General features: G+C 32.6%; 1 protein-coding gene across 1 annotated transcript in view; it reads left to right on the top strand.

Annotated features, from left to right (window-relative positions):
* LOC127735450 (limbic system-associated membrane protein-like) overlaps positions 1-16,305 on the top strand; it is a 33,913-nt gene extending 17,608 nt beyond the window's left edge. Inside the window, exons 2-8 of the mRNA XM_052245617.1 lie at positions 3,348-3,478; positions 6,454-6,658; positions 8,057-8,215; positions 9,892-10,020; positions 11,730-12,023; positions 14,304-14,444; positions 15,530-16,305. Of these exons, the coding sequence (XP_052101577.1) occupies positions 3,348-3,478; positions 6,454-6,658; positions 8,057-8,215; positions 9,892-10,020; positions 11,730-12,023; positions 14,304-14,444; positions 15,530-15,624 (1,154 nt within the window). The 3' untranslated portion in view covers positions 15,625-16,305. The remainder of the gene's footprint in view (positions 1-3,347; positions 3,479-6,453; positions 6,659-8,056; positions 8,216-9,891; positions 10,021-11,729; positions 12,024-14,303; positions 14,445-15,529) is intronic.
* Positions 16,306-19,804: the final 3,499 nt, after the last annotated feature.

Below are 19,804 nucleotides of genomic sequence, written 5' to 3'. Positions count from 1 at the left end.
TAAATAGAATTGGGAATATGTCCCGGACAGGACTAGACATTAAATACGGACAACATTATAATATGGGTATTTTAGATCCGATCCGATTCCCGATCAATGAATAATATAGCCTTTACTGGTTTAGCTTGCTTATATATTGTCGAGTCAAATTCATGTTGATAAATTAGAGAAGGGGCAAAGATGAACAGGTTTCTAAGTGATCATCTGACTGTATATGCATATACACCAACACCTAAAATACATATAACTGCTAATGATCTTGAATAATTTTGCCAGAATGCATGTATTCCTTGTTTTAAAACCAAATAATATATAAAAATAACAAGCTACGCAAACGGCACCTGAAACCCACGAATTTTGCATTAGAATTGTCGTAAGAATGCTCTGGAATAATTAGGAAGCATCTAATAAAGTAAGTAAAAATGGCTGTGTGGAAAAAATGCATGAAAACATCCATATGAAAATAAATATTGCGTAGAAATGAATGTTAAAAGTCCCATATTTCTGGAAAGACTAACCATAATATTTACAAATTCCAAAGTGAGTCTAAATTCACTAATACCAACAAAAGTGTAAAATGTATAAAATTGATCCAAGCAAGTGCTTGTCATGTAGAATATTATCTTTTGTTAATCTGACCGTCAAATTCCCATAACTGTGGAATGACAGAATCATAGATTTTTAAAATCAAACGGCATCTCTGGAATGACGACACCAAAGAGTTTTACAATCAAAAGGAAGCTTCCATCTATCAATCCTGATATTCCGTTAAAATTTTGTGGGGATTGGTCAAAGCTAATTTGAGTTATTGTAGGAAGTGTTCATGGACAAACTACAGTATACCATAATGCGTCCCATCTAAGACGGGCTTATACTACAACACTTATGATTAAATGCACAAAGGAGACAAATAACCCTTTTACCATACTTTAACAACCACATAGACCACATCTTACATAAAAGTATTGTAAGCGAAGCACTCCAAAGCTTTTTAGAAAGCTAAAACTTGGTTATTGCTAACATCATGTTGAAGAATCAGTTTACCCGACATATGCGCTACACGTTTTCAGTTTCCGGTCCTACAAAAATATGAAAAAAATGACCTGATTTCATTGAGTTTCGTGGAAAATCAAAATTAGTGCTATTTGTGACTCCATGAAATGAACGCTTATACGTACATTTTTTTTTCATAAAATAACCGATTTCCTGTCTAGTCATTATTTTATCTATTGGTCATTGTGGTGATGGCCGACAATTCCAAATTTGAAATTGAAGCTTGTAATAGGAACCATATAGGGGCCTTTTCGAAACTTGTACTTTGTTAAATGAACAAAGAAATATTTTGCTGCTTTTGAACGATTAAGTATCTATTGACGTTCTGATTCTGAAACGGCAAATAAATCTATTATACAAGTGATTACATGGATATGGAATGATAGTAACGGGACGTCCAGTCCACCAGATTTAAAACAGTTATTTTTCCGAAAATAGATTTAAAATGGACATTACTGCACGTGTTGCCACAAGATAAGGGATTTCTTTTTAACGAATATAGTTTGTCTGTTTTATATCGCGTTTCTCAGTCAATATTCAAATACAGAAAATAGTAAAAGAAAATAACTAAATCACCCATGTTTGTCTGAATCCGATCTGACTTTTTTCATAGGAAACATTAAACAAAATCTTTTCTCAGTACTTACAGATAACCGGTATTTTGTTCTGCCATACACATATTATCATGTAGATCAGGATTTTCATAACATTCAATATGAAATCTATGCATTATTGAGGTCAATTAAAAAAGAGCTACTGAACAACCAAATTGACCACATTTAGAAGTAAATGTACATAAACTATACGGAATACAATACTTTGCGGATGGTGAAAGAGGGTAATGTCAAAAGTCAGAAATGATTACTAATCTCGGTAAATTTCTTTCGTTCTCTCATGGTAACGGCGACTTTCTATGTAGATAAAAGGAACAATGTTGATACACATCTCCCGCTTATTTGAAGAGTGATTCAATCTACCTTGTATAAGTAAATCAACAGTTGGTGAGGTTACCTTTATTTACTGTAACTAGGAGTTGGTTATGTTTGGAATCATTGTGAAAGGTTATTTGACATCTACAGTGTTTCATTCTCTTGTCCACTGATCTTTTCGGAATAGTTTCTTCGTTGAAAATTACCCATTCCTTTGTTTTAAAAGGACTAGTCATTTTATCATCCGTAAATGAACTCTAGAAATATGTCCAACCTTTAAGCCTACGATTATACCGTTTGTTCAGTATGAGTTATTTAAGGTTCGTAATGTAGAAAATCTAACGTAAATTCTCATATATTGTCAAAGCTGTCATACTTCTGTATAATCTACCAGTTAGAGCTTACTTCATATGAATCCATACAACAATTTGCTTCTTAAAGGTTAATTCGTTCGATTATACATAACAAACATGGGTGTTTTAACAACTTAACATTCAAATGGCATCAATTAAGATAATATCGTTACTTATTTAAACATTCCAGTCTATTAAACAATCAAACTGCACTTATATGGCAAGTCTGATAAAAATGTCTTAGTGTTTTTCTTAATCATTGAATCAATGTTGTCAAAGCTTTTCGAGTCCGATGTATGAGTTTTCCCCTTCTTGTAACTGCTATGCAATACATACCTGCTGTTTAATAGATAGTTGTATACATCGATAATCGATCCTGGAAAAGACGATGAACTAAGTAATCTCGTTTGTTACTTAGTGTGAAAAAGGCTTTCTTAGAAAATACCCGATTACACAAGAACAAATAACAAAAGTAATCTGCCATTAAGATGGAAACATTTGTTTACTTTATTTTTGATACAATACAAGTAAATAACTGTCGAAGAGTTTTTAGCTCCATGGTATCTTAAACTGATAAGCAATATTGAATGAAAACTTGACGAGGTCGGATAGTGTAACTTATGGCATGTTGAAGTTTCATGCAGATTTTATCGTTAATGAAAGATACAAAACGAGTATTTCCTAGCTGTGATATATATAAAATAACGACTACGTTTACATGTAATGTGTATTTGAATTCTTTTTTAACAATTTATATAGATGGTTGCGAATAATTTTGCATAATAGATGCTGTCAAAAACAGTAAAATATTATATCTTTTGTAGTCGTTGTTTTTTTTTATATAGATTTTTGGCATTTATATAAGAAAAAAAAACATAGTCCAATTTCAGTTAAAGTACGTTATTTATAATTTGAAATGTTGAGAAACAGAACTATGGTTAAACAATTTGAAAAGGATTGAAGTAATAATATGGCATAAATATTTCAAATTGTTAAATAATTTTCGTTTCAGTTCCATATACAATTCAGCAAGATGGCGCTAGATTTATGCCTGTGTTTGATACCAGTACAATCAATTTAACAGTGATACAAGGAAGAACAGCCTATCTGAACTGTACAGTCGACTACAGAGGAGATTACAAGGTCAAACATCCATCTTTTTTATAACTATTTATTGCATATCCTTTGAAATAACATTTACGGTACTAATTTTTCTGCACCAGATGAGTATTTTGACGATAAATGTCTCTTCAGTGATACTCGAGGCCAAAATATTTGAAAATCCAAAGCTTATTAAAAAGATGAAGAGCTATAATCCAAAAAGGTCCAAACAAGTATAGCAAAATACTGCTTTGAAAATGATGAGTCCTTAAAAAGTAAATTGTAATTAACGCAGAGTTAAGTGTGAAGAAAAAAATCTTTTGCTTTGTGCCTAGAAGACATGAGTATAGGGAAAACATCGAAGGCATAAGCAACCAACACAACTAAATCGTACTATGTGTAATGGTATTCTTGTGTGTTGTAATTTCCATCCATTGAACAAATAAGTTTGATTACATGCACTAAGAATTTTTCATTTCTTACACGTTGCACGTTTCAAATACATGGCTCCATCTCTGACGAACGAATAATATTTATTCTATGTTTTTAAATTCGGCTTTGTTTAGCTCCTTTGTCAGTGGGTATATAAATTTATCCTGAAGAAAGTAAACTTTGTTGATTAAAACGCAGTATCAGTAATTCCGGTTTGGCTGTTTTTAAAGGGGAAAGAATGGAAAAGATACCTTGAGGCAAGAAAACTTCACAAGTCTATAAGAAAAACAGACAACACAATGATCAAAAGAAAAACAAATAACAGTAGTCTTAAAATGCTACGAAAGTTTAATCATATTCTTCTTTTCTAGTCGGACATCCGTCGTGTTCCTCATGGGAAAACAAAACCACGTGTTCAGTCAAATTTAGTGATGTCATCAACATGGACAGGAGAACTGACACGACAAACCACGGCTCTTAATTGCGCAATAAAAATAAAAGAATAATCGATGATTTTCATTCTTCTTGCTTTGATGCTTTGGGATGAAAATAATACTTTATAAATTTCACGCGTCGGAAGCGCTTTTCAGAATTTACCTTCCCCAGAAACGCTTACGTCCTAAAACTTAAAAGCCAAGGATGTATAAATACCTGAAAACGCGAGGGTCTGTATGACAAAAAGAGACATAAAAAATTAAAAAATTTAACTAAGGTCTACTTTGTCTATGGGAATTTAAATATGAGTTTCTTATCAACGGATCATTCAAGTTAAGTATGTTTTTAATATGGTCAGTAACTTAACACTTGCTATTTAAATGCACACAGGGTACGTATAATGCATGCATGACTATAAAAATGATGGAAAAAAGCCAAATTTTTATCACAGAAATAGGTGATACCTTCATAAACAACTTCTTTCTTTGTGGTAAGTATTTAGTTAATCACATATAAACATTGTTTCCTTATAAAAGATTACCTAAATATTATACATATACATATATATATATATTCTGAAGACTTCATGTACCATGGTTTAAAATGAATGCACTCAGTCTACAGAATCTATTTAAACTCTACAGTTTTGGTCTGAAAAGGAGCAGGAATCTCCTTATTTTTATATAAGATAGCAATGGAGCAATCAAAAACCACAAGTCGAACAAATACGAAACAGACAGCACAATGGAAAAAAAGTACTAACAGTCAACAAAACATTATACAGAAAACAAGAGACTATTTTACACGAACCCCTAAAACGATAAAGAATTCAGATGCGTCGGATTGATATAAACAGTTATAAGCGGGAAAGACAATACACACGTCATATAATGTAAGTGTCCATCTATCTATCCCTTTACTTCATGCTAACAAAGGTACAAGATAAATACACATCTACGTCATACTCATCTGAAATTCCAGACGATTTTTTTGTCTTTTTTGTCACATAGACACGATTATAAAAAAAACAAAGAAAGGAATTGAACAGAGTTGATTGGAGTTCATGCATTATTTATGATGAGGTTGATAGAAATTAATAACACAACGATTGCAACGGCAACACACTTATTTGAGAATTAAACTTCATCACATTCATCTTCTGATGCAAATATCACAAATCTAAAAAATGAATACGCAAGATATATGAAAATTTAAGGAAAGTGACGTGCACAATTCCAATATTATCTTTAACAACAGAGCTTTAACATTATACGAAACTGACTATTACAATATTTTACAACCCTATTTGAAAGACTGGTAAATTAAATATATAACATAAAATTTCACGAAAAAACAGGAAAAGTTATTGTGACACTTTTACAATGTGCTAGATGCAGTCATGTTTCTGGCAATTCTTTTTATTACATTCATTTTCTTACACTTGAACGTCAAACTGCGTCAGCTTTAGGCTATTCACGACTGACTTGGTAATATAAAGAACTAGCACATCATATAAGACATAATCATATTAACTAATATTTCCAATGGAAAAAATCGAAGTCTTTTGAATTATTTGTTTTTATTACCTTTTTGAAAGACACGACACTTGAGTGTAGTAACACTTAACGTATAATCAATTGTAATGGAAATTGACGTTTTATTTCATCAATGCCTAAATTTACGGGAATTGTAATGGGTGATTTTAATTAACGTCGATTAAATGTGTAAGTGACATCTGCAATCAACCAAAATTACATAGAAACGAAGGGTAATATGGAGGTGTCATACTATTTTTACTTGGAAGGCATGTTGGTCTTCAAAAACAGACTTAAGAAAAAGATTAAATCAATGTCTAAATTCCCTTTACGGAATAAAGTAAGTTGAATATAAATTTTAAATTAGTTAGATTGTTTTTTTTATTAGGGACCATGTGAAAAGATTTAACTGTGTGAAATTATACATTATTTATTACAGACAAAGAAATTCAATTCAGAAGATTAGCTTTATCTTCAGGCATAAAGAAATCTGGTTTTGACTCTAATGGTTTCTTCCCAAATGACATTTAATGCTGTTTTCCGAGATAGCTACATCCTGATTTCTGAATCTGACGAGTGTTAAGAATTTTATTTGTTTTTTTTTTCTCTTTACAGGTAGCATGGCTAAATCCAGAAAATAAGGTTCTTACTAACTTAGAAAAGCGAATTATTGATGACACTCGAATAGCCTTACCTCGAAATAGTTTAAATGATTGGACTCTTTATATTAGAGAAATTCAGCATTACGACGAAGGAGTGTATTCTTGCTCAATTAATACAGATCCTGTTCAAACTAAGAAGGTTTATTTAAAGGTACTCGGTTAGTATCAATACCTATACATTTATTTCAATCTTTTCATCCGAATGATGTGCCGTGACCAGGACGATAAACATAACCACTTTGTCTGAGACTGTACTCCCTAAAACGAATAAAAAATAGTGCTTTGTTTTCTCTTTATGTGGATTTTGTTCAAAAGATCTTTCTTGGCAAGTTTCATTTCTCATTCAAACATAACATAAACATAAACATATATAATCATAAAGAACAAAAGGAAATAATGTCACTGGCAGGAGAACATATACATTTCTGTTTATTGACACTATTTTTCTTTCATCATAAAATTTAAGGGACGTGTTGATCTGATTTAGAACTTGACAGTGAAATTGATTTAAAATATATGTATGCGTTTAAGACAGGAGAGATAATTTCCATTTTCTAGTTGTAAACTTTCCATTTCTATGCAGTTACAACATTCAAACAGTATCTATGGACACATATGGACCTTTTTAAAACAAATATCCCAGTAGATACGATATTTCTGAGCTTCCGTTTCTAATTGTGGTATTCTTGCAAGGAAGCTATCGATCAGAAGGTTCTTCGTGATTAGATTAGAGACCATTCTTCGAAAGTTTTACTGCCGTTATCAGAATTTTGTTGATTGCTATGGAAAATTTGTGTCACATATGACTATGGATATGTTGTATATATATATATGATATTATTGAAGAGACTTGTATTAAGATTTTATCTAGAAATAAGAACATCCATGACGAGTGCCACTGGTGGAACAGGAACTACTTAACCGTCCGGAGCAGAAGGAAGAGGGGGGATGGGGTCTGTTGCTATATCATGAATTTTTTTCTGTTCAATTTTTTTTTACTTGCTTGGTGCTGTCTGTTTTGCTACTTATTTTTGTGTTTTTATTGTCCCTTGGTATTTTCACTCCATTTAATGATTGTTGTTATCCTTATCGTGACATTATTGCAATTCCATCTTCAAAATCGTTACTTTATTGAAAATTTAATATATTCCACATGTAATTAGTTTCTGATTCGCGAACACTCTTGAAAGGCTACCAGTAGAACATCTATACACCAATTCAGGTGCGTCAGCCATTGAATGAAATTAAACGTTTTCCTATTGTTTTAGCATCTCAAAAGATAACTTGTGATGCCACAGAACATGAATAATTGTTTTGCAGAATGTTAGTTTAGTCTAATCGGCTAACAATTTAGGTCAATCGTTGTTAAGTCCATAGACTCGAGCTTGTAGTATATTCATATTAAAAAAAAAGGAAAGAACTGACACCACAGCCTTTGATATACCCCAATGTATTTTTTTTTTAATTTTAGAGACTGCATTAAATTTTGACTTGACTTCTGTGTGGTCAATGATTTTCTAACACCTATTAATAACTTAATCTTTTATGCATTATAGTACCAGCTAGGATCATTGATCACGGTACAAGTCATGATATAGAAGAGGAGGAAGGTAAGACCGTACAACTTATCTGTAATGCCACTGGTATTCCTACACCAACTGTGCAGTGGTTCAGACATATACCAAAGACTTTATATGAAAAAGCCACAAAAGAAGGTAAAGGTAAAACTTCAATTATGAGTCGATAATTGAGGCACTAAGCATATTTCATTTAAAAATATATGTTTGACTATTTACATTTTTGCATGTTTTCATCATGGAAAAATATGGTAGATGTTTATGGACGTCCAGTTGATTCATTTTTTTCTTTTGATTTTAGGTAGAATTTATAGCATAAAGAAGGAAACAGTATTGAAGTCATTGTCAAATATTTGAAAACTCCGTAGTAAAACAATTAAACATGTGTGCCTCCTGAACTCTACCAAGGCGAAGTTTAAAAAAAAAATACGTACACATGTAAAAAGTAATATATCAAAAATACCGAACTCCAAGGAAAATTCAAAACGGAAAGTCCCTTATCAAATGGCAAAATAAAAAGCTCAAACACATCAAACGAATGGAAAACAACTGTCATATTCTTGACTTAGTACAGGCATTTCCTTATGTAGAAAATGGTGGTAAAGCACTTGGACAAGTCAAACACCTGACTGCACTTATATGTATTGGGAAAGATGGATCTAAAATTGTTGATTTGTATTGCATACAACTTTGATAATAAACTGTTCACATCTGTGAACATTTCATTTCTTTACCGAACATATACCTCCGTAGTTTTGTGGAAGTACGTCTGGTTCGGGTACGGTAGGTTACATAGCATTAACGGTAACCATTTTAATGAACCATATGCGCATTTCGACAATAAATATCTCTTCAGTGATACTCGCGGCCAAAATATATGTAAGGTTCGACCACTAAAGACTTTCAAACTAGGACCGTCAGCTTCTTCAAAATACGAAAGGTATTTAGAAGTATGAGAAAATACTGGTTGAATATTGTCAGTTTTGATGCATGCAAATTTTCTTAATAATGAAAATAACACTTTACAAGTTTGAGCTTTCTAAAAATCTGTGGACTGCTTCGCTCTATCCTAATTTAAGGTAATATGTGTGCATGTGTTTGTTGATTTAATTAGTATTGGAAATGTGGTATTTTAGATATTGATTGATATAAAATGGATGTCTTAGACTTGGAATATCAATTTTTGTATATATATTAAGATGAACTTTTCTGAAATTTTAAACTGGCTGTTCAGTGTTGTGCGTTATACACCCATGCTTTTATAATTTTTTTCACTTTACTTGTTGAAAATTAAAACATTTACAAATAGACACGACTCTGGAGGTGTGCCTCTCGGGAGGTGTGCCTAGATTGGCAGAAGTAATAAAATACAGATAATGCATTTTTGTAAACATTGTATAGGAACATTGTTTAGCAAAATAAATCGTGCATATTGCAGATTAACAAAGCAAATAAACACGTATTAATAATTGATATTTCAGTATTGGATTTCAGTATGCAATATATGCATAATAAAACGAACATGAATTAATGACAGTTGATCGGAATCGAAATACACATACTTAATTTTCCGGTATTAGATGTCTTATCCTGAGACGAGAAAAGTCCGTAATTCTTTATCTCATTTAAGCCAATAGCTGTTGCTGTATCTCAGCCGCATCATAAAGCATATCGACTGAAACTAATAGCTCCGCCGCGTGATGCGAAGCAATAAATATGCTGCGTATGAAGTGCTTTTCTAGATTTACCTTCATCTGGGGGAACGCTCAAACCCAAATATTTGAAGAATTTTAAATTCTTAAATCTCATTTCAGCGGTTGTAGAGCCAGGTGAAATCCTTTTGATACATAATATCTCCAGATATTGTGGTGGTACTTATGAATGTATCGCATTCAACAGAGTTGACAAAGCTGACTCACATCAAATAGAGGTGGAAGTCATTTGTAAGTTTGTTTTTGAACCACTGCTGATAAATAAATGAGATATATATATAGAGTGAGAGAGAAACATAAACACAGTTTATAAAAAATCATCCAAGATACCAGGCTTATAATTTTGTTCGCCGACGGTCATAAAACCCGATATAAACATAAATATGAAAAACTATATAGATAGCGACCACGTGCAATTGAATATTTTCTAACGGTCTGTTTGATTTCATATATGTTAAAAAGTATGTTTATCATCGTTTTTACGTGTATAAGAATGATTTTTTTGTGGATCGAATCAGTCAACCAAATGGTTCATCCTTGTTTCACTTTCTATGTTGACATTCTTTTCCTTTTGATAGCTGAATTCATGCGTAACCCATCTCCAGCTAAGGTCAAATTGAAGGTCACATGAATACGCATTCAATGAGGTCGAATTATTCACTTGCAAGTGAATAATTCAACAGCGATGTTTCTTAGCTTATTTTGACAAAATTGAACCAAATTGGCTGCTAAAAGCGAATTATTATTTTACGATTTCACTTTCATTAATGATTGAACAAAAACAAATCATTTTTTTTAATATATCGTTGCTAATGCCCCTTTAAGGTTATGTTCTGTTCGTATGATATGAAAAATAATTGTCCAATGAATTAAATTTTTATTTCGGGACATAAATTTCTATATCATTCCAAGTCTAAAAAAGACAAGAATATATTTTCCAAGAATTGCTAAGAGCTGTATCAATATCAAATCCATGGACAAAAACATCAGATTTAACTAAAATTAATCACTGGCGAATTTTTTTTCTATTCCATTTTAACCAAAAAAGCTTTCTCCTGTCTTGTCCTTTGGAACAAAATGAGTATATTAAATAACTGACTCATTTTATAACAAAATGAAACATTTCTATGACGGCAAGATTTGTTATTTTTCTATTATTTGAACATCGGTAAACATGGTAAACAATTGTCGCCTTCTTTTATTATACTGACTGCAATAGGGAACTTTATCCCGTTTGTTATTACTGGCAATGTTAGACATCGATAAAACTGTTGAATATCCGTCTGACAAAGTATTTATCGATGTTTAATGGTCACTAAGGTGTTGAAAACTTCATCCATTCAAAATTTAAATAAAACCAGGTGTAACATTTTCTGTGTAATCGATGGATTGATATTTATGTATCTGTTTTCGCCGTCTTTTATTCCTGCTTCTTGAAAATCATAAGATTTAAAAACAATTAAATGGAATTATTATGGAACAAGAATTATTGCACTTCAAAAAAAGACATAAATTGTAAATAACTGATGGAAGTATGAAGTTTAAACTAAAATTTATGGAGGAGATTAAGATTATTGGAGACCGTAAAATGCATGATAATATATTTTTACTGCAACAAAGGAACCCTCAAAATCACAAATATCATTTCCTACCATTACAAACAAATAAAAAATGACAGTAAAGCAACAACATAGTAATACTTGAAGATTTCGTACATTTCACACATTTCTCTTGATATTTCATAACTTATTGAAGAATTTCTAGTGTCAAAATACTGATTTCAAACACTCTGTTCTGAGAAAAAAAAATTCATTTTTGACATCTCTATTAATATTATTATTGAACCTTTTAAATAGCTTAATTTAGACTTCACATGTTACAAATTTCGAACACATTTTCTAACTTAAAATCTTATCATAGTTTACCAATGTTGATTTCAGTTCGTCCAGAAATTGAATTACCAAACCGACGATTTTCACAGTATCTCTACAAAGAAACAATACTACAGTGTATCGTACGAGCAAATCCGATCCAGTTCTTAGAATGGCAAAGAAATGGAATTCGAATAGAAAGCAGCACGAAGTATCGAGTAGACTTGTATGATGATCATTATGAAATAAACACAAAAATTTTGGATCTAAATATTCATAGTATACAAAAAGAAGATTACGGAAATTATACATGTGTTGCTTCAAATAATCTTGGAAAAGACAGAGAGACTATGATTTTATATGGTAAGTACAGTAGCTTAAGTCCAATACAACACAATGTATGAATATTATTTTAACTCTCTTCCAATAGTTGATGTATTTACACTTTTCATTTAATTCTTATATACAGTAATATACAAACGGGTCGTAATGCGACCTATAATTGATTATGTATAAAAATAAGATGATATGGTATGATTGCCAATGAAAAACTCTCCACAAGAGACCAAATAGAAGTGAACAATTATAGGTCAACGTGCGGCCTTCAACAATATGCAAAACCCATACCCGAATAGTAAGCTATAAAAGGCCCCGAAATGACAAATATAAAACAATTCAAACGAGAAAACAAACGGCCTGATTTATGTAAAAAACAATGAACGAAAAATAAACATGATATACAGCTTGTCTTTAGGTCTGTATAAATAGTTGTCTCATTGGCATTCATACAAAATCATATTATTTTCATATTCATTAAACATTCCGGTATTAACTCGGTCGGTGAAACAAATTCAGTGAAAATTTGTTTTGACCTCATAAAGGATTTGAATGCCTATAGTTAATACGTAAGCTATTGTAACGTTTATTGCTTGTCCATATGAAACAAACACTTACCTCATAGCCAGCAGTGGGATACAGGATTTTTGAAAAGAGTGAGCGTAATTCCCAAGAAACGGATGATATACTGCCGAGCGAACGATTTCATGCTAAAAAATGATATATATTGTCCAATCAAAGTGAGACGTACGCCTTCTCTTAAATCCACTAAAGTCAAGTTTATCTGCTATGTGTAAATACAACCTTATAAGAAAGAGTTGGTACTTCTTTGTTTCATGAAAAAGAATGGCCAACGTAGATACAAGTATCTTGTCTTAGAGAGGGATAAATCGGACTTTGTAAAAAGTCACTTTGATTCAAACAAAAAATTCTCTGAAACTAACATTGTCAAGATGCTTGCTTTCTTGATTTGACAATATATTAAATACGTCTAGAAGATGTGGTTTTCAACAAACAATCGGCTTTCCCATGGGAACCAAATGTGCTCCTCTACTTGCCGACTTGTTCCTTTATTCATATGAGGCTGACTTCATACAAGAGCTTTTTAAGAAGAAAGAACAGAATTAGCATTATCCTTTAACTTCACTTTCCGCTATATAGATGATGTTCTGTCACTAAATAATTCAAAGTTTGGTGACTATGTTGAAAGCATCTATCCCATCACACTTGAGATTAAGGATACAACAGATACAGTCAAGTCTGCCTCATATCTTGACTTACATCTGGGAATTGACAATGTGGTTCGGTTGAATACAACGCTTTACGACAAAATAGATGATTTCAGCTTTCTAATTGCGAACATTCCATTTCTTTGAAGAAACATTCATGCAGCGCCTGCATATGGAGTACATGTATATATCTCCCAGTTGATACAATATTCAGGGCTTGTATTTCCTATCATGATTTTCTTGATGGAGGGTTGCTGCTCACAAGGAAGCTATTAAACCAAGAGTTCCGGGTGGTGTATTTGAAATCATACCTTTGAAAATTTTACGAACGCTATCACGAGTTGGTTGACCGTTATGGAATATCTGTTTCACAGTTGACGACGGATATGTTCCATTTGTCGTTACCACAATCCCGTCCTGTTTTTCCCGAATGTGACCTACCTAATAAGACATCACCGGGTTTGTACTTACATGAGCAACACGACGGGTGATACATGTGGAGCAGGATCTGCTTACCCTTCCGGGGCTCCTGAGATCACCCTCGGTTTTTGGTGGGGTCCGTGTTGCTCAGTCTTTAGTTTTTTATGTTGTGTTTTGTGTACTTTTTTGTCTTTTTTTTGCCGTGGCGTTGTCAGTTTATTTTCGACTTATGAGTTTGAATGTCCCTTTGGTATCTTTTGCCTCCCTTGTATAAAACGTAATCGAGATTTCATCTCGTCATGTTAGGAGAAATTAGGACTTTTAGTCACCGTACACGTGATTTGCACGTGTGCCTTTGTTGAATTATATGCGACAGTAATTTTGTTCCCTATGATACAAGGTAACACCTCGTAAGATGAATTTGTAATTCATTATGAAGGATTCAGTTAAGAGTGTAAATGCTTGGTTATAGCGTTTAGCGTACTGACAAAAGGTCGATATTTCTTTGGATATTTATTAAATGTGGGTTGAAACTCTGTCAAGGGAACACATATATGTCAGCTCAAACATAATAATGTATAGATTCAAAAAATTTTAAAATTGAAATAACTTATATAAACATGTAATGCTAAATATTTATCATGATATTATATTGCAGAAGCTGTAGAATTAACAAAGCCACCATCTACAACAACCAAGTTAATTCCGACGACCAAACAAACTAAAGATTATCCATCATACGAAGTCTTCGAAAATAAGAAACGACCTGAGAAACAGAAAAATGGACAGTCCACCCGAGGTAAATAGTGTTCACAAATAAACTCATTATAGATACTAGGATTAAAATTGTGTACGCCAGACGCGCGTTTCGTCTACAAAAGACTCATCAGTGACGCTCGAATAAAAAAAAGGCCTATGAAAATATACGAAAAACATAAAATGAAAGCAAACTTATGTGTGGATTTTCCTTATCATAAGATTAATCGTCACTTACTTTTGGTGTCACAGAGGAACATGAAATGTAATGTGTTCAAGTTGTCTCCATACACCATTCCTCGTTCTTAACTTACTGCAAGACCTCTCACAGGTGACTCCGATTTATTCCACATGTGAAGCAGACACTTGGTACCATTTTAGAAACCAAAGTTTATCCCTAATGCTTTTGGTACTTGGATTATGGGATGGGTGTTGCTCACCCGTGTTGTGATTTTGGGTTTATTGTTAATTATCTGCCGTGCGCTGACAGGATAATTATCCGTTTTAACCCTTGAATATTTTAATCTTCTTATAGTTATCTTTGACGAAACACTTGTTCGAAATCAGTGATCGTTATTCATTGAAACTCTGAGTAATCTGCCCTTGACTTTATATGTGACCCTAGCATAAAACTCACACCAGCCTAATATAGTACGCCAGACATGCAATTCGTCCATATAAGGTCACATAAGAAAACTTACAAGTTGAAATCAATAAACAAAGTTGATGATCATTGAAACCCCAAAAGTAGAAAAAGTTGTGACAAATCTGGCTAAGGCCATCTATGTATGGGGATAGAAAACTTGATAAAAACTGAATGTTTATAATATAATCGTGCAAGTGTGAGTTGATGAGCGAAATATAAGCATTCGACAGAATGAATTTTTAAAAAGTTAACAAACGTCCTTTGAGTTTGCTTTTAGGATATAATATAAAAACAAGATGTGGTATGATTGCCAATGAGACAATTTCCACAAGAGACCAAATGACAAAGAAATTAACAACTATATGTCACCGTACGGCCTTCAACAATGAGCAGAAGCCATACCACATAGTATAAGACAGTTCTTATTACGTTAGCTATTATGTATATATATTTTGCAATTATATTTTTCTATACATCAACAGGTAATTACAGACCAAGAAGTTCCGGACTGAAAGTATTCTATGCTGCCGAACACGTTTTATTATGTTTCATTCTTCTAAGATGGTGTGCGTTATAATAGTGTTAAAAAGATGAAAAAATGTTATTTAACTTAATTTACATATGTTTAAACATGTTATTTTACATGCGTGAAAGTATGATATTTTACATGCGTGTTAATATGTTATTTTACATGCGTGTAAAGATTTCATTATAAGAGTATAATTGCATCTTTTATTATTTTTTCTACGTGATATAGAGAGTGATCTCTTAGATGTTAACGTAAATAGTTGTCTTGCAATGATGGTCAGAATGAACGTTATCAGTTGCGCAGACAGAATAAGTATTTCAAACTTCCATTCAGTAGTGTTTGTCAAAGTTGGAAACATATTTAAACCAGTGATTGTGTCATATTGACATAATGGACATGTTGGATTTATGTCATGGTCTAAATGTCTCTACAGAATTAAGAAACGGGGACTTCCGCTGTAAGAATAATGACAGCGACCGTAGATTCGGTAAAATGAAAAGGAGAATACTGACATTACAATTCTACAACTGTCAAGGCATTCCATTTTTTAGCAACGTATATTACGCATGTCATTATTGGAAAGGAGATAGCTGACATTAATGAATTTACACAATGCACACGAATTATTTTATCAAAAATAAGACATTTAGTTACAAAATTGATAAGGATACTGTTAACTATTGTTATTTGTTTAATCAAATTTAAGCAATTCCATCAAAAAGTATTCAAATAAAGAATAAAATTTCAATTGTGTTGTAGTAATTGTCGCCAGCACTTTCAAACCCTTCAAAATTCAAAGTTGAACCCAAATAGACTTTAAAATTTAAATTCTAAGCTGAATCGTTCAATTCAGGAGAGCTATGAAAATGCGTATTACTACGCATGTCGGCTTGTACAATGTAATTCGCTATTCAGTATAATATAAAGTAATGGAGTAAAAATGAAAAGTAACATTGAGAGTTCAGTGCTTTCCCTTATCAGTGTTGATTCATCGCTATTTCTTATACACACATCTATATGTTTCATAATATTAGATTCTTTCTTAATCTTTTGAAATAAGATATTTTTTTTAGATCTCTATTATTTTTTTTATTCTGTCCTATGTTATTCTAGAAACACAGAAATTTATATTATACGTTTTACTACCACTGGGTTGGTAAAGCTATGGGTGGTATTACAGTAGGACTTTAAAGACATTTTTTGTCTATAAAATTCAAGCTCATTAACTATTTAAATGTTCTAAAACTACGGTTTCGTCTCCCACAGTCAAAGTTTGAAATACTAAGTATTTTCTGTCCCAGGAATGGATTATCTTAGCTGTATTTGCCATAACCTTTCGGATTTTTTGGTCCTCAATACACTTCAACTTTATTTGACTTTTTAAAGGGGCATTAGCTGTCAAATTCATGTGAGCCAGATCAGTCAAAGAAATGGTTATTCCTGGTGGCTTCTTTGTTTCACTTTTCAATGTTGACATCATGTTCGTTTTAATGAATGAACCACATGATGAACACATGTGCACCATCTACACTAACGGTCAAATTAAAAGGTAGCATGAATACGGATTCAAATGAGTTGAATTTGCAAGTCAATAATTCATCGAGCTAATCAAGCGCGGTGACAATATTGGTAACAACAGAACATATATTTCTTAACACCATTCATGAACCGAATTTCGTTATCCAGGATCCTACATCGACACCCTAAAGCACATACAACTGTAATATGATACGATGAAGGTTTGTCAAGAAATTCTCCGATTAGGAATAATACCATGTGACTAATTCATATTCCAATTGCTTTCTATGTTAAATTCTGCTAGTTTGTTTTAAGTTCAAATAAAGTGACATTAATTTCATGTCAGAACTTTACCTTATCCTGCCTTCTGCTGAAAAATTCAACATAACTTTAATTGCACATAAGAGTGCACTGGTTCCCGAAAGTTTGGTAGTACAAAAACAGATACTTCTGATCTGAGCAACAGGGCAAACATGCCCTCCTTCTGTAATTTCATATATTTTTTTTACAATAAAAACAATTTTAAAAAATGGTTCTACTGTGAACCCAGACCCTTAAGCTTTCATTGGATACTAAAATTACCAAATATTATACTTATTGACAAAGTTACAACTATGCGTAGGAATTATTTTGTTAAAATTTAGCCCGAATTAGTGGTTCTATAACATTACTGGTCAGTGCATGGATAACAGGTGTGACTAGCAGCTGTTGATGTTTCATAGCGATCACCTATACTTTTATCTAGTGCCTTTTATGTTTATCAACAACTTCTTCCTGGGTTTTATGAACATGTCATTAACGACAAAAACAGTTAAAACAGTTTGTGGGTTAGACAGGGTCGATCGTTTTGCTCGATCTTTAAATTGTCTGTGTATTGTTTCTCTTTTTTTCGTTCTTATGGTATCTGTATTTATTTCACTTGTGGGTTTTCCCTATCCACTCGGCTTCTCTCTACTGTTGAATATAATTCATATTCATAAGAAATATCTAATTTCATGGTTTCATGATTTCATTGTCGTACGTAAAGCCTTATTTTTTTGCCAGCGTCACTGAATCCAAAATGTTAATAATGTATAGATCCTTTTCATGCGTCACGATTATTTAATCAAATACCCACGCAGGCATAAATGTTATGTAGGTTTGGTGATTGTGTTTATCTGGACATAATTGTTAATAAATTGTTTTGGAATTATAAGTCATAAAGATTATTAAGAAGCTTACTCAGTTTGTAGTGGGTGAATACAAATTTTGTAATTATTCAATAGCATTAAATTGCACGAAGCGAAGCTTACTATGAAATGCTGTGTCGATAATATATTTTTTCCAAAGATAGTTACTATATAACAGATTCTGTGATGAAGGAAGATGAACGTAATCAAGAGAAAAATGGATCAAAGACTCTAACGCCCGGGTTGCAACGAATATTTGAAATTCTTTAACAATGGAGAATTGTCTATAACGAACATTTTCGATTCCTAACATCACTGAAGAGACATTAATTGTTGAAATCAGTATATGGTGTACTAATTTTTGCACCTTTTGTTTGCGGTATACCATCTTTTTCGCAAGTTTATTGTTTTCTGTTTGGTATTAAATTAATAGTTAAGATCCATTTTGTTACATCTGGTGATCTGTTTATTTGTCAATCGCCAATTGCAGTCAGCAGGGTTTAAGAACATCCGTTGTTCGACCTGCTAGTCAAATGCGTTTTGTTAAAATATACTTTTTCACTTTTTTGGTCCTTTGGAAAATGTTGTTTGTGCTGTATTTAGACCCCTCTACCAAGAAATTTGTTTTGCATGCACACGTATAAAAATTGCGGTTTTTATCCAACGCAATCATAGGTTTGAACGTTGTTTTCAATTTAGACTTGTATATAATATATAAAATTTGTAGATCTAACATTGTTGGGCTAAATTTGAGACGAAGTTAATATAAACTATGGTGTTAGCCCTGTATAACCACAAGTTATCCGATGGAGAACGTCTGTCGTAAAGTTGTCACATAATTAGACGTATATAATAATATTCAAATTTGATGTGACGGCATGGTTAGTAAAATTATCATCCTTTACGACAGACGAAAAACAGCTGATCTGCAGGGTATTCCATCTACTTGCCATTATACATCTTGCACTGTGTTACAACCCTAGATAAAGCCGACGAGAAAAGGCATTACTCGACTAGCGAAAGCTATATTTTTATATAGCCTAGTTGGTCAAGTGGTCAAGGGCACTGGACACAGTGCAGGCAATGTTGCCAAGATGTCTCAAATGCAGGGGTTAAATCCCGCTGAGGGAAGAACAAAAATCACAACTTCCATAGGTTTACAAACTTTGTGTGATGGTTAAAAACAAAAACTGGTACCGTATTTTAAAAATCTTGCCGAAAAATTACTATTTTCCCAAGTCAGAAAAAATTAGTAAAATTCCTCAAACAATATCATAACAGCAGATGCACGACTTCAATATTTGTACAATCTTTATGTGAATATTCAGGGATCAGGAATGAAAATGAAGGAGGACTTGATCTCACAAAATAGGTATCTATCCCCCTCCCCCACCCCCGCCCAATATTACCATTCTATAATCAAGTTTTGGATCCTGTGCAGAGAGAGATCATCGAGAGCTGCTTCTTCTACAAAGTGATACCATTGGAAGAAAACTTGTACCTGTCTTGCTACAGTAGCCTGTGAAAGGTCATTCGGATTA

The sequence above is a fragment of the Mytilus californianus genome, unplaced genomic scaffold (assembly GCF_021869535.1).
Source record: "Mytilus californianus isolate M0D057914Y unplaced genomic scaffold, xbMytCali1.0.p SCAF_3, whole genome shotgun sequence".
NCBI classification, from domain to species: domain Eukaryota; kingdom Metazoa; phylum Mollusca; class Bivalvia; order Mytilida; family Mytilidae; genus Mytilus; species Mytilus californianus.
The sequence above is the reverse complement of the archived record's forward strand: the minus strand, read 5'-3'. Positions and strand labels throughout refer to the sequence as shown.